The 16,466-nt window shown below is 38.0% G+C and overlaps 1 protein-coding gene across 1 annotated transcript; it reads right to left on the bottom strand.

The window, feature by feature from the left end:
• Nucleotides 1–5,819: 5,819 nt before the first annotated feature.
• On the bottom strand, nucleotides 5,820–16,085 carry trappc3 (trafficking protein particle complex subunit 3). The gene is made up of 5 exons (XM_059350487.1): nucleotides 15,911–16,085; nucleotides 13,085–13,182; nucleotides 11,735–11,834; nucleotides 6,975–7,157; nucleotides 5,820–6,843 (listed from the first exon to the last, which is right to left on the bottom strand). The coding sequence occupies exons 1-5, from the start codon at nucleotides 15,950–15,952 to the stop codon at nucleotides 6,724–6,726; spliced, it is 543 nt and encodes a 180-aa protein (XP_059206470.1). The 5' UTR covers nucleotides 15,953–16,085; the 3' UTR covers nucleotides 5,820–6,723.
• Nucleotides 16,086–16,466: the final 381 nt, after the last annotated feature.

Consider the following 16,466-nt stretch of genomic DNA (forward strand, 5'->3'; position numbering starts at 1 on the left):
AGGATGAATGCTACGGACTTTGGTAATGCTTTGATGCTTTCTCTGGCGTCACAAGCAGGTTTATGTACAGAAATACATGAATTCCACCGGATCAATTAAATCCTGTTATAACTTTGGTGAACTTTTTTATTGAAAACCACAATCAAGTCTAAGTATAACTTTGTCCAATACTAATTACATTATTATTCCATAGCTATACTTCATGATTCATATTGAAAAAGCCCAACATTTCATGTCCTTAATTGTTCCTTTCCTCAGCCTGAGGCTGAGTACTACAATCAAAGAAATCTACACTAATCTAAAGCAACTTTGAGTACCTTTAAAAGCGCTATAAAAATTGAATGTATTATTATTATTATTATTATTATTATTATTATTATTATTAATCTGCTAGCTTGCAAGTGATTAGCAGAGGCAACATAAATATATTTTGCAATGTCATTTTCATCACATAGTTTTAGATTAGGCTACAATAGTTGTATTCAAATTCATTTCAACAAACTAGTAATTAAATTAAATTAAGTTCAGTTAAGATAAGTTAAGATAAGTTAATTCTAAGTCTTTCAGATTTTTTGAAGAGTGACAGTCATCATGGTCATGTGGGAACTCATATCTGCACTGTAATGTTTGGTGCAACGAAATGTTCCCACTTTGCATTTCTTTAAAATAAGAAAGCACTAAAGGTCACCAACATTTTCCATAATTTTTTATGAACTTAACAACTTGCCTGTTACCATTTCGAGTAAGCTTTTTTTGCATTTGAATGTGTTTTAATTGACATTAATATGGTTTAAGATGTAATCTTAAACATAATTAGCATTTTATCTGAAAACATTTCAATGTTACAAAAAAATTAACACAGGGCTTGAATGGAAATATAGCTAACAATGTCCCGTGAAGCATCTCTCACACAGGGAACTTTATCATGACTTTATCACCCGTCAGATTCCAGTCAGTGTTTTCCACTGTGACAGCTTGAGGTGTTTTATATGGAAAGTCATACTCATAGACTGTAATGTCTAGCCTGCATAATAGGACATCCAGACCCCTTACAATCACACTGACTAGTGTGAAAGGTGCTTGAAGTGGGCGTATAATAAATGACTTGCTGAAGACATAAAGCCTTCGGGCTTGTGTCTAGATTTATGTTGTGATATTAGCTCAGATATCATGCTTTAAGAGTTAGACGGATGACCTGCTTGGGAGACATGCGTCACCAGAAGTACTTCACTCTAATCAATATATGGTGTGTGTTTTGTCACTCCAAATTTTTAATGTGACACACACACATGGTCGGTTCATGCTTGGCAGTTGTGAGCGGTGATATCCCGTCCAGTGCAGCTGGTGTGCAGCCTCTAGGCAGCCCTGTGCTCTGGGAGGGAAGCCTGGTTTGATTTTAGTCCAGGGCAAACCAGGACTTTCACATTCCTGCTTTTCAATTGGAATTAATGTATTTGTTGCTGCCTGGGAGATTGATATAAATATATGCTTACATATGTGCATATGGAGGAAAATGCCCTGGAATAATGAAGTCTAAGGTGAGGTGCAGTTTGCCCTCAGGCCTAGCCAGTGTAATATTACATGACACTTTTTTTTCTTTCTCTCCCACTCATTCTCTTCGCTCCATCTTCAAGCAAGGCCGTTCCAAGCTGGAAAGTTCTGCCGATGTTACATAAACTCCAGCTCGAACGGCTGCGGGGTCAGGAAAAAGGGAAGAAAAGAGGGAGAAAAACAAGACAAAAGTTGAGCGTATTGTGGGAAAATGAGGCTCAAAGATAAAGAGGATCTGGAACGGGTAAAACCTGTATCATCAGGAACGTCTAAAAACTCCTCTTCATCAGATCCTGGAGAAAAGAGGAAGAACAAAAGAGCAGGAGGAAATTGGAAGCAGAGTGAAGGCAGCTTAGCAGCTCCCATCCAAAAAGCCTGGAAGAAAGGGAAGGAGGAAAAACTAAAAACAAGGCATTAAATGGCTCGGCGGCGTCCAGGGCTCCGGCTGAAACCCTCGTGGAACCAGCCAGGTCACTGCTGAGACAGAGAAGAGACTCAGCTTTGGATCAATTTCAACCTGACATGTCTTCCTGCTGAGAAGATGTTTTCTTTGTTAACACGAATCCCTTGCGACACTGGTGATCCAGGATTTTATTGAACCGGTTGGCTGGATGTCATCCATGCTTTTATTTTTGAGCTTGGAAAGGTGTGCTTCACTGGTTTTGTTTCTCATTTCAGCCTTCCTGCCAACACTCCTGCTGACCCAAACATAACTTCAGGAGGCCTAAAGACTTCTCACTTTTGATTGGATGTGCGGTCTAGTGCTAAATGGTTGAGCAATGCATGAGTTATTAGATTTATAGGAAGTGCTCAAACAGTTTGTCTGGAAGTGGGTGATGATTCATATTCCAAATGGTTTGCAGATGCTGTAGCAGATCTCAGTGGGTACATAATGTGACTGCGTACCAAATCAATTCATAATTACCCCACAAAACCACATCCATGTTTATTTACAGAGGTGTTTATGCACATGGATGGCCAAAGAGCAACCCCTCAAACTGCCAAAATGTCACTTTCACTACAAACAACAGGATGTGTTTTTAGCAGACAAGTGCAGAGCCGGAGAATTATGCAACTCTCGTGTTCATGTGAGCTTCTTTTCAGGTGCGCAGCAGAGACACGCTCATTAAATCAACCACCTCCTCACTGCCTGGGAACATTATTTAGTCTGTCTGGGATTTTTACCCTGAACACACTTGTTCGCTGACTCACTGCATTCTCTTCTGAAAAGTGCTGTCCATCCTGCTGTCATCTCCACTCTTTCCACTGACCAGACACAAAGCACACACTCCGGAAACCTCTGGAAATCTCGGGTGACTGCGTCTTCGGTCAGCCCTTGCCTCACCTGAGAGACAGCACGTTTCCCATCAGACTCAGGACATTCCCAAACGGTTGACTATCACACATCCTTTCTTTGATTTGGAGGCTGCTGGCTTTCCTTGAGCACATCAGCAAAACATTAACATGAAAATGTAAAAAAAGGGGGAATGATTGAAACAATGACTGAGAAAATAGAGTGGGAAAAGCAAGAGAACGGTGGATGGAAATGGATGGAGTGGAGGTAGAAGAAAGAGATGCGGTATTCAATAAGCGCAGGTCAATACCAGGCTGTGCGCTGGGCTTTACTGTCACAGCGTGCCTTTCACCATTTGTTTCCCATAAAGGCCACATGGAAACGTTTAGCTGGCTTAAAGCAGATCGGCGCACGTTGTCTCAGGCCCGTAACATTTGCTACTTGTTTTTCAGGTCTGTCCTAATAAAGTTTTCTGAAAAACATAGGCAGCCGCAATAAATAACATTAATGATGATAGCATAAACTAAAATAAAATATAACATAAAGTGACATGTGTGCAGATGGGAGACACCAAACTAAACTATGTCCGGGACATGAGTGATGGGAAGTGTCCTTCTCTCAGAGTGCATGTGTGTGTGTGTTTTTAACAGCTATGAGAGAGAGAGAGAGAGAGAGAGAGAGAGAGAGAGAGAGAGAGAGAGAGAGAGAGAGAGAGAGAGAGAGAGAGAGAGAGAGAGAGAGAGAGAGAGAGAGAGAGAGAGAGAGAGAGAGAGAGAGAGAGAGAGAGAGAGAGAGAGAGAGAGAGAGGAGACGGGGGGAACAATAGATAAAAATAGCATCTTTGAAGCAAATTCTCATGGCTCAGAGAGTCTTGAGTGCCTTTAACAACAACCTTTTTTTTTCTCCTTGTGTTTTTATTCTGCAACATCTGCAGCCTCGCAAAGGGAATAGAAATCACAGATGGACAGGTTATGAGCAGTGAAGTCATAACGGAGCGTTAGTTCATTTGTAGTCTTCATACTTTCTTGTTTAATGGGTAAAACTGTGAAAACAATCAACATGAAACTCTCACAAGACATATTGGTGGACCTTTAAGTGATGGGAGACAACAAATGGCAAAATTGTGTGTTTGGACAAAGTCCTTCTAGTGTGTATTAACACCTATTTGTGAGTACAGGGGTTGTAATAAATCCATCCCGCACTTTGGCGTCCATGTACACTATGTGCGCGAATATTGTGTGTTTGTCAAGACAAATTCCTGCAAGCATATGGCAGAGTGATACAGGTTTTCACAAGTACACAAACCCAGCTGTCCGTCCATCCCCCAGGTACAAGGCTCTAATTCTGCCAAGTCATTTACATTGAGCTTCTGCACAAAAACTATTTCCTGCCCGCTTTTCATCCAACATCCACATCATCACAATCCTACAGGGTGCATAGATATGTTCACGTAATGTGTTGAGAGCTCGCCTAATGGCCCACTAGGCTTATTGCAAGCCGACTGCTGTCGGGGTGCTTCCACTTTCCACTCTTTATCCTTTTAAATGAGCACTACCCCAGACAGGAGTGGGCAGAGGCTTAAGACAGTAAATAATACGAAGAAATCCCATCCTAATACATCTTCCACTGTAAGTACAAAGACTGCATGTTGTCATCATTTGTGTAATCTGCAGCCAAATCAAAGCTAGAGTCCATATATTGGCATCGGCCACTCTGCTCAACTACTGTGAATTGTCTGCTCTTCCCATATTCATAATCTGAAAATGAACCTTTTATTTATGTTTTCTGGCAGCTCTAGGCTTCACTCCCACAAATAAGGGAATGTTATTCTCCCACAATACCTACTTGAGCCTTATACTGGGAATGATGCTGCCTACAGCTGAGGAACCTAATGTACACAGCAACCTCTGGTGGCTTTTTGGAGAATTTTACATCAAGTGCCTGCATGCTAAAAAGCAGAAATGGATTCATGTACGAGCAGCTGTAAAATAGGATGTGTAGAGTCTGAAGGTTTCCAGCAGCTAATAGCTGACAGATTTCTCCAAAAGGAAATCCTTATCTGACAATCTCATCCTCTCAGTGCTTTCAGCAGACTCGTGAGTTTGGTACTAATGTTATTGTTCCGTTACACAATAAAACAAAACAAAAAAAGGCAAAGAATAAGAAAAACATGGCTAATGCTCTCGTGGTATCCAGACCAGATTTTTGCTTCTAAAGCAACACCAGGGTTGCTTGTGTGTGTGTGTGTGTGTGTGTGTGTGTGTGTGTGTGTGTGTGTGTGTGTGTGTGTGAATGGCCACTTGTGTTTTCGATTATTGACGAGGTGTGCAGTGGGTCTAAATGAGAAGTTCTGTTCGTTAGTTCAGGCTGATGTGAAGCCATTCACAGGTGTGACAACCAGAACCGAGCACTGGTGATACACACACTTCTACGCACACACAACCACAAGCACACAGATTGTTTCCATGTACCCTGAACAAACATAAGAGAGGCATTAGGTCTGTTATTGTTTTCTTTTGCAGAGTGGCTGCGGTACACCAAAGGAATAAGCTCCCACAGCACACTGGAGCAGAAGTGACAAGGTGGTACAGAGGATACGAAGTGTGTGTGTGTGTGTGTGTGTGTGTGTGTGTGTGTGTGTGTGTGTGTGTGTGTGTGTGTGTGCACGCATGTATTTACCATGTTGTGGGGACATATATCCGATTACACAGTCACATTGTAGGGACTCACGTTCTTTGTGGGGACATTAAGTACCCATAATGTAAATTAATACATTTTAGAGTGCAGATTAGGATAATGTTTAAGGTTTAAGTTAAGGGTATGGTTATGGTTAGCAAGTATATTTATGGTTATGGTAATTTTCCAGGAAATGAATGTAAGCCAATGCAATGTCCTCAAAAGTGATGGAAACACAACTGTGTGTATAGGATCTGTGTCAGGTCTCTCCAGCTACAAACATAGGGGAACAGCATCATATTGAATATGTCGCTTTTATTTGACATATTCATCTACATAATTTAACATGCCATATAATTGGCAGCAATCTAGTGTGATTTCTTAAAAAAAAAAAAAGAAAACAAACAAGTCAAACATAAAAACATTACGATGTAAGATTTTCCAGCCTCGCACCAAGACAAAAAAAAGCAGTCTATACATGCCCAAATGAAAATAAATCATTCTTTCAAGAATCAGGACAGATATTTTAACATTAAATGAAGAAAAAGTGACTCTCCATGAGGGATGGCAATGGATAAATGGTCAGAGGCATTCTATTCTCCTCAGCAATAACAACAATTGTCATTTAGGCACAGACCATAGACTGTATGAAAAGATGAATGACATGAATGCTCCCCAAAAGTTAAACCAAAACATGTTCATAAACCCCATTGTTAGCAGAAGTAACTTACTACTCAGTAAAGTAAAAGTTGTTTTTTCCAATTTCAGGTGGTTCTTATACAACTGTAAAAAGATGGTGGGGCGTCATGATTGACAGGTAAGACTGCCCTGCAATTTGGGTGGGTATATGGGGGGATCTGGTGGCTCAAACCCACATCACTACTGTGCAAAATCTGGCTGCAAATGATGTCACCGATTGTAAGATGGTACTGCCTGTATCCAGGATATTTTGTTTTCATTTTTGTACAGTGGGAGGAAGTGGAGACACATCAAACATCTTGAAATACAGTCTATGAAACAGACCTACAAAAACTTTTCCCAAAAACTTGACCACTGATCAGTGCAGATGTTATTGAGATATACCTTGTTGTCATCTTGATGTTTTGAGTCAGTTCGTTCATCGCCTGACAGTGTTCCTTGTTTGACTCAGTCCTCCCTAAGTGAGACACAACAAGCTGAGGGAAAGGGTCTTTTCATTCCCATCACTCGTCTCCTGCTGGGAGATTTTCTTCGATCCTCTTGATGAACTTCATGCGGATTTCTGTCACATTGTCCCCTCTCAAAGTGTCCTGAGCAAATCTCACATCCACGGCCATCTGGACCTAAATCACATAAATAAATGCTTAGATTTATATTCCTCTTGATTAAATTGTTAATATGCACAAGAAATCTAAAGTGTACTTTCTATGAGCACCACTTAAAGTTAAATTCATAGTAAGTATGTTGAGCTTACCATCTCCAGGGCTCCTCTGAGGACCCCACACAGCAGGTTAGAGTAGACCAGCGTGCTGTGGTTATCCGGCAGCTCCACAAAGTCTACCAACGGGTTGTTCTCAAGGATGAGGGAGAATTCATCTCCTGCCGGGCTCCAGTTGGTCACACTGGGGGTGATTCCCAGGTACATCTTAAACGCAACCTAACAACAACCACAACACAGTGAGGAGTGGATAAAAACAGTGCAGGAACATTAATGTAGCTGAAATGCGGGATCCTATTCGCACACACACCTGATATGTGATAACTGCTGTCTGTTGTTTCTTTTCTTCCCTGTGACGTGTCGGTATACTTTCTCATGCATAGACAAATCAGATAATTTGTGGAAAGCTAATGCAACTGCAGTCACACGAATGAAATATTCACTGGCACTTGGGAAACTTTATATTTATAAATACAGAAACATTTGATATGTAAAAATGATCTTTATTTTATTGCCAGAGGCAAGTGAGAAAAACTATTCTGGTTATTCATTTTCTTAGTTCTTTAAAAAACCCTCTCATGCATGAATTATGATAAACTCAATCAGGATTTTTTTACTAAGTATTTTTATACATCATTAGGGATGTAAATCAAGGTTTGAAAAAAAAAAAAATTCTATCTTTATTCTATAAAGAAATATTTTTTTGTCCACTCAAGTGTACTTCATGCGTTTTGCACTGTAAAAACACATCAATGTAATAACATGGTAGTTATATAGGTATAGTTGTAATCTAGTTATACAGTTGTAATATGGTATTCTGTTGGAATGGTGGTTCCTCCACTACTCTGTAGGCCTCTCTATTTGAGCTCTATTGATAAATATAAAAGTTAACATAAACATAAAACTTGTTTTTTATTTATCTTTAGGGATGTCATACTGTATTCTTGTTAAGTCTCTGAACTGAGCATATTCTCTCATAGTGTCTTATAGCATGTATCATATTTCCTGTCAAATCATGCTTGTTGCTCATTTTTGAGAGACTATTTTCTATGATAGTTGCCAAAGCATCCGGGGCACAAAGCTGCAAGACACTGCACGCAGATCTACTAGGTTCTTTGTGTGCATGCAGCATCTTGGCATCTACTGGCATTTTTTGCTTCCTTGAGCTGGGGCCAGTGGTTTCTGGGGGCAAACCAGATCTAAGGGGGGGCCTTAGACACTGCTCTCTGTTTTGCCAGTGGTGGACAGTGATGCCGGTAACGCGTTAATTAGTAACGCGTTACTCTAATATGACCACTTTTTTCAGTAACGAGTAATCTAACGCGTTACTATTTCCAAACCAGTAATCAGATTAAAGTTACATATCCAAGTCACTGTGTGCGTTACTATTTTTTGTCATTTTCCTTAGTAAAACGATATATTTGCTTTCTTCTTGCGACTCGGGGAGCGACGTCGATCGGCGGTTTTGCAATCTATTTTGCGGGTAAAAATGGGTTTGGGTGGGTGGATAAAATTGGGCTGTTTTCGGATCAGTTCTGCGGGTTTTTGAAGCCGAAACACGGGCACTTCAGATCCTTTTTCTGCGACCCTCTGTTCAGCAGGCAGCAGTCTCACTCACTCATTCACTCACACACACACTACAGCTCTGGCTGACGTGCCCCCTAAACTCACAACAGACACTCCCACTACCTTCAGGCTACGTTAAGTCAATCAGTAAGGATGACTATATGGCGCTTTATATCCAACACAATCACGATCTAGTCTGTCCTTAGCCTACAAAATAAAGTTTGAGAAATGTCTGCATGGAGCACAGCTGCTTACAGGTGTGCAGCTGACAGGTGTGCAGCTTACAGTGACAGTTTCCTCATCGCTACCTGAGCCACCATCCGATCCTCCTCCTTCAGTTTTTGCCCGTACGCGCCCGGTATCTCATCTCTTTCTCTCTTGCGATTCACACAGCACAGCTGGACAAAGTGGTCTATAACTGCCGTTTATATGCAGCAGTCAATATGATCGCTATTGGCAGTCCGGGGTATAAATGCTCAGAGTTTGTTTCATTTTAATATATTATTATATATATATGTACAGGTTAAGTGTTCATAAAACATGTTAAAAAGATTTTGATTGTTACATTTATAAACAATGTAGATCATAAAACAGTAGGTTTTGTCATTACAGTATTAGTTAAATATGTCAGGTCAGAAAAGACTGTCTTTATGTTATATACAGTCTTATACAAAAAGAGTATTTTTAAGTGAAGTCAAGAAAGACTGTCTTTATTTTATGTTTTATTTAAAAAAGAGTATTTATTTTTAAGTGAAGTCAAGAAAGACTGTCTTTATTTTATTTTTTATTTAAAAAAGAGTATTTATTTTTAAGTGAAGTCAAGAAAGACTGTCTTTATTTTATTTTTTATTTTTAAAAAAAGAGAGTATTTATTTTTAAGTAAAGTCAAGAAAGACTGTCTTTATTTTATTTTTTATTTAAAAAAAAAAGAGAGTATTTATTTTTAAGTAAAGTCAAGAAAGACTGTCTTTATTTTATTTTTTATTTAAAAAAGAGTATTTGTTTTTAAGTGAAGTCAAGAAAGACTGTCTTTATTTTATTTTTTATAAAAACATGTATTTTTTTCAGGAAATTGTTTTTAAGTTTGTACGTTACTGTAAATAACGTATAAAATAAAGTAAATAAAATGAGTATTGGCAATTTAAAACTGGTTGTCATTTTTATGTTGAGGCGGCGAGGGGTTGTTGTCGGCAGCTGCTGAATGTAACTAATAAAGTAACTTGTAATCTAACTTAGTTACTTTTAAAATCAAGTAATCAGTAAAGTAACTAAGTTACTTTTTAAAGGAGTAATCAGTAATCGGATTACTTTTTCAAGGTAACTGTGGCAACACTGGTGGTGGAGTGGCACTGGGTCTGCCTCTGGTGTGTAAAAAAATCTCAAATTACATGATAAAAAACATAAAGAAGTTGATCTACAGCCAAAACATTATAGGATATGAATTATTTTCAAGAACAACATTGTTAGTAATTGACATTGCATTGAAGTTGAAACATAGCTAGTGATGCATGATGTACAATTGAGTGGACAGACGATTAATCCGTATTTCCTCCAAATACAAAATCAAAACTTGGAAAATCTTTACATAATATGTCACCTTAGAAGTTACTTGATGTAATTATATTTTTTTACCTGCAGTGGTATCTTTTTATTGAAGCTAGACACCGAAAAAGCCGAGGTGTTTGGTCTTTTTCCCTGTCTGTCGGACATCTTGGTTTAACTGACTACTTTTTCCCTTTGCAATGACCAGCCAATAGGATTTTTTGTATGTGATGATGCATTAGCTTCCACTAGTGTGGACTATATGCAGCAGTGCCCAAAATTACAGGCATATATAGAGAAAAAGCACTTTTTAAAAGCTGTACACTGTAGTGACCTCTATGCATGAAAGGGTTAATTTTCCTTAATCAGTGAAAAAAACTTCAAGGGGAGTCCATGCACCCTAAATCACAAGGTACTAATTAAAAATAAATTTCTACCGTATGGTGATTGTGTTTAGAGTGCATGGAGAAATTAAAACTCACTTGGAAAAAAATGCTTTTCTCCTATTTAGAACATTGGTTAGTGGTGAAACGTTAGCCTCTTGTGGACAGAATTAGTATTACAATAACCAACAACTACCTGCCAAAACTTTTGTTTCCCCACCTGTTTCACAGATGAAGAAATAAATTGAGAAACTTGAAAAGATCTTGGCAAAACCTTTTTTCATCCGTTCTTTACTCATAAACAAAGGAGAGAAAACTATTTAGATCAGACTTGGATAATGGATCAACAGAATTGCTTTCCTTATTTGCCTGTCAGGGCTTCTGTAGTATTTTTAGAAACACTGAAAAGTAATATAATGGACCCACATAATAGCACCACAACTTAAGCGATGCTATTATTAAGTCTTGCCTCTGAAGAAGCCACTCATGATGTGGAAAAAAGATGTTTTTGAACTAACAGTGGACCTCCCCTATATATACATTTCAGTGACGAATGACTGAGGTGGCTCCAGAGTTTAGCAAGAGGTCACATGATATCCTCAGGCAGGGTATCAATGCTCTTCCAAACCGCTGTCCCATAGTGGTCCTCCATTTACAGACATGATCCTTCTCTTCATGACCAAGAGCCATTTCCCTGAGCTAGTGTGGGGTTACATCTGGGGAAATACTCCACTAGCAGGCAGCAGTAACATGTACGAAACAGCTGAAGTGCTGAACACACAGTCAGGCCTTCACTGTCTGCCTGCATCTTTCAGTTTGAGATGTGGAAATTGAAGTAAGACATCTCACAACAGTAATATGATCACCCAGGTGATTCACTAAATAACAAGAGACACATTTAATATGTATTATAGTTGTTTTCAAGCTTAACTAAGAGTACCTGGACAGTGAAGCAGAGAAAGGATATGACTGAATGTGTATCACCTTTCTGAGGGATGAGATTACATTTCATTCCACATGTAAGTGAATCATCCCCTCCTGGATACCAAGGTTAGTATCATGCAAAGCAAAGAGGAATGCGATCTTGGCCTTGAGTTCAGACGGATGCAGACTGGGACTTTTAAGCTTTTCTGATCTACTCAGTTTTCCCCCAACCCCTCCCAACATCCTTCCCTCATCAATTGTTGGGATGTTTCACCAACATCACTCTCTCTAATCTTTTTCTGTCATCCCTCCTTCTCCCTCCCTCCATCTTTGGGAGAAGTCCATGGTCACGCTCTGATTGGCCTGGAAAAGTCCAATTACCTTAGCAATGACATCGGCTGTTTCTCGGAAATCCTGACACCTGCCGATGCTGGAGCGTGCCAGGAAGTCCTCGATCAGGCGCACTCCGATGTTATAACCCCTATGAAAGACAGGAAGACAGAGAGATAAAGTCACTCTTCACTTTCATAGTAGAGGAACATTACTGAGGAAATATTATGGTAAAGAGATGGAATGCTTAAAAAAATAGATCATATGCTTAGGAAATTATGATCATTTTTATTAGAAGGTCATGTCAACTCATCCTCACTAGAGGATCTGAAACCAACTGATGCATCCCGATCCTAACATGGTGTAACTGACCAGTGGGCGTTGCAGAGTGGGCAGTGCAGACTCACTGCCTTGTAAGGCCAGGTAAGACGAGCCTCAGGGTGACTTAGCTTGGAGAAAACTTAAGGTTGCTCCACAACCAGACAAGCAAAATACATCCAGTCCAAATACCTGTCAGCGTGACAGGATGTTTTGGACTTTTGAGTCAATTTTGCTTAATCTTATTTTTTGGGATAACAGTGTCCAGCATTGCCTTCCAGAGATTTTTTTTTCTCTCATAAAAACACATTTCAGTGTTCTCTTCTTCAAAGGCCTGTAAGTTCTGGGCACTTACAAGAGCCGAGGGGAACTTTGACACAGAAGTGTGAGAAATGAAACCTGATTATGTCATCTCTCTGCTCTAGTTTTAGTCTACAGTACATACATCCTGAACAGAGAGCAGCAGAATGTATCGGAGCAGTGCGAAGGTGAGCTTTAAAGGGAGAAAGCAAAGAGGCCAGAAAAACCCCTTCTCTTCTATTGGTTTAACAAGCAAACAATAAACTTTAACATGATTAGGCAAAGCAGTGCTGTTTATGTTCTCAATATTTGCATGCACAGAGAATCCCCTCTATCTAATGCCCAGCAACAAAGGTCACATCTTGTAATAGTTAATATACAATATGTGCAGGACTGTATGTTACTTGGTATTGGTACTGTTCAGTTTAAATGTGTTATGTGCGTATATTATGATAGTGGAGCCTCGATGTTACATACTGTGCCGATAACAAATTCCACCAGCTTAGATATTAAAGTGAATTGCGCTGACATACATACATAACTGCAATAAGACAAGCCCAGATCTAGTTTAACATTAAACCATTTTTTGTAATATAATTTAGGGATGAACAAAGAACCAATTATAAAAAACAAATTGCAATTATAAAAACAAAAAAATGATTTGATGAGTTTGTGTGTGCATACATCATTAATAAAATTAATTTAGTTTGTTCGTTTCACAAATCTTGTCATTGACATATTTGGGTCTAAAAACAGTAACTAACAGTCAGTGGGAATACTTACATTTTGTCCAGTTGTTTATTGACTTCCTCGTCATTCTCGTAGTCTTTACAGAGCTGGGTGACCAGGGCTCCATAAGTCAGAGTGAACAGCTCAGAGTTCTACAACAGAGAAAACAGAATTTATATTTTTGTGTAAAGTAAAATCACACAGGAATAAAGGTATCACAATATGTACCACTAATATAGTGTGTGGCAAACCATTGTGTGGTTATGGAAATTAAATTAGCATAAAAAAATAATGTTTCCTTCTTGAAAGATGTGTAAAACTAACAGGGGTAGTCCATTAAATTACCATAACCAAAAACGGATGTGTAAATCGGTTAATACATAGCCAGAGGGTAGCAAGTTTTTACACAAATAAACAGTGGTGGAAAAAGTATTCAGATCCCTTACTTAAGTAAAAGTACTAATACAACACTGTGAAATTACTCCACTACAAGTAAAAGTCCTGCATTCAAAACTTACTGAAGTAAAAGTACAGAAGTATCAGCATCAAAATGTACTTAAAGTATCAAAAGTAAAAGTACTCATTATGCAGAATAGACCCACTCAGATTGTTTCATATATTCTAAAAATATATTGTTGGATTATTATTTTTGATGCATTTATGTACGGACCGCTTTAATTTTCCTAAGGTAGGGCTCATTTTTACCTCATAATATACTCTTATGATGTTCAATTCAAAACATGTTAGCAAACATTTCATATTAATTATGTTTTTATGTTAAATCTTGAACTGAAAAGTAACTAAAACTGGCAGCTAAATATAGTGGAGTAAAAAGTACAATATTTGCCTCAAAATGTAGTGAAGTAGAAGTATAAAGTAACATAAAATGGAAATACTCAAGTAAAGTACAAATATCTCAAAATTGTACTTAAGTACAGTACTTGAGTAAATGTACTTAGTTACATTCCACCACTGCAAATAAAGAATGGCTGAATCAGGTCTATATGCTACCAACATATTGGAGTTCTTTCTTTCTTTTATATTAAATCAGCAAGCCACCCTCAAGCTCAGGTATATGTTGAAGAAGGCAGGATGCATTCAGGTAAAAATAGGCTTTATTAAACACACAAATAGTGGACAATAGCCCCTGGCAGTTTGGGGTTGAAATTGTATTAAGGTCCACACTTTAAAAACAATGTAGTTAATTATCTTCACCCTCATATGTTTGTATCACAGGTAGATTTTTGGCTAAGGCTAATGTTTATTTTCTTCAATGTGGAGAACAGATACGGGGCTACATTCCATACTATGGACAGCTCCTGGTGCTGAAACGAAGTCCATTTTTTAAAATACAGGTTTTAATAGAAAAAGTAAAAAACAACTTGTATAAACTTTAGAATTAACTAACATAATGTATTATTCTTTTTTGTATTCATACAGTCTTCAGATAAACATTAATGCCACTCATTTGACAGTGCTAATAGAAAGTGATGCATGGCTGAACATGATTATATATATTATATATTATATTATATATCGTCACACTGTTAAAATAATCGCCTAAATCATTTTTTGTCAAAATTGTTTTATTTGCCTAAATCATCTCCTCATGACGCCAGCCACCTATGGTAAAATCGCCTACATCCTCAGTTGATGAAATCATGTGATTTTACCCCTTTAAGGTAATGGCCTATATCAAGTGTGTGACTTAAGCGGATTTATTATGCCTAAGTCAAAATAAAATGTGAATGTATATTGTTAATTTTTTTAACATGCCTTTGTGACTTAAGCAAGATATGGTAAAACTTTATTTTGAAGGTGTTGGTGAGACAGCTGACTTTAGATCACGGCAGGCTAGTAAAGTTAGCAAAGCGATACCGGAAATGAGATGATTTTGTCTTCAAATTAAAGTGTATAATTGTTTATTATTGTCACACTGTTAAAATAATCGCCTCAGTCATTTTTTGTCAAAATTGGGTTTTTTGCCGAAATCATGACGCCGGCCACCTATGGTAAAACCGCCTACATCCTCAGTTGATCAGATCATGTGATTTTACCCCTTTAAGATCATCACTTCTTTGACAATTTGCCACATTCATAGGCATCAGATGGGAGATTGTTTAGTTGTCAGTTTAGTTTATCAGTGTTTTCTTGTTGACACTAATATTGGTAACACTTTATTTTGAAGGTGTCCACATAAGAGTGACATGAGCGTGTCATAAACATGATATGGGATGTGTCATGAACATTAATGACACTTTGAAGTAACATTAATGCTCATGATACTTGTCATGTCATGTTTCTGACAGGCTTGTGTGACTCTTATCTAGACACCTTCAAAATAAAGTGTTACCATATCTTGATTAAGTCACAAAGTCATTTATTTCTCTTATGTTACATAATTTACACACAGTGTTATTACTATTCCAATAGCCATCCTTTTTGAGTGAAATGATCAATGAATGTCATATGTTACACTTTTTTTGTGTTTCCTGCAAAACTTGAAAAAAATAGTTAGGCGATTATTTCAACAGGGTGACGATATTATATATTATATTATACATGTCATAATAGCACATAATGGATTTATTTTGGAAAGTTATCTCAATAACGGGTTAGCTTCTGTGCTACAACGAACATTTCCTGGCGAAGGCAGTAAAGTTAACCTATGAATGAAATACTAATCTATTCAACTGGTTCAAATGCCTTTCGTGCATCTATCTACACAAGTCAAACAGAAATACATAACTGACAAGTAATCTAGCTCGCAGAGGTGTAGTGTAGCTATTTGTTATGTTAGCTACCAGGCTAGTACGGTTAGCATGCTGCTAGCTAGACTAGCTAGGTTTGGCTGATGTTAATCCTGCGGGAGTCGCCTACCATCTTCTTGCTGTCTGTTGTTCGGTTGGATTGCCTGGACATTGTGGAGAGTGTTACAGGCGTACACAGGTGGTGACTCGATATTAATCCTTTATTTATTTGATTCTGGCTAAGCAGTTATTTCCGTAATCACTAGTGCAGTCACACACTTCCACTTATGTCAAGTTAGCTCGATTAAACCACACACTTCCGGTGGTTCTTTAAACTCAACCAGTTTTTGAGAAAATCTTGACCAACTCAGAGCAGATATGTGTAAGAAAACGCCATATTTGAAAAAAATATATATTCAGTTCATAAAACAAACAATTGTTGCTGTCATATCCTTGCATATAAAGTCCACTTTTAATTTAACGTCACCCTGTTAAAATAATCGCCTAACTCATTTTTTCAAGTTTTGCAGGAAACAAAAAAAGTGTAACATATGACATTTATTGATCATTTCACTCAAAAAGGATGTAACAAAGGATGGCTATTGGCATAGTAATAACAATGTGTGTAAATTATGTAACTTAAGATAAATAAATTACTTAGACATGTTTTTGAACATGCCTTTGTG

This window comes from Centropristis striata, chromosome 14, assembly GCF_030273125.1.
Source record: "Centropristis striata isolate RG_2023a ecotype Rhode Island chromosome 14, C.striata_1.0, whole genome shotgun sequence".
NCBI lineage: Eukaryota > Metazoa > Chordata > Actinopteri > Perciformes > Serranidae > Centropristis > Centropristis striata.

Coding starts and splice junctions, on each gene's coding strand:
- trappc3 (XM_059350487.1), bottom strand. CDS start 15,952: ATGTCCAGGCAATCCAACCGAACAACAGACAGCAAGAAGATG. Junction 13,183..15,910: donor CAACAGACAGCAAGAAGATG/GTAGGCGACTCC, acceptor TCTCTGTTGTAG/AACTCTGAGCTGTTCACTCT. Junction 7,158..11,734: donor CAGCCGATGTCATTGCTAAG/GTAATTGGACTT, acceptor GGTTGTTGTTAG/GTTGCGTTTAAGATGTACCT.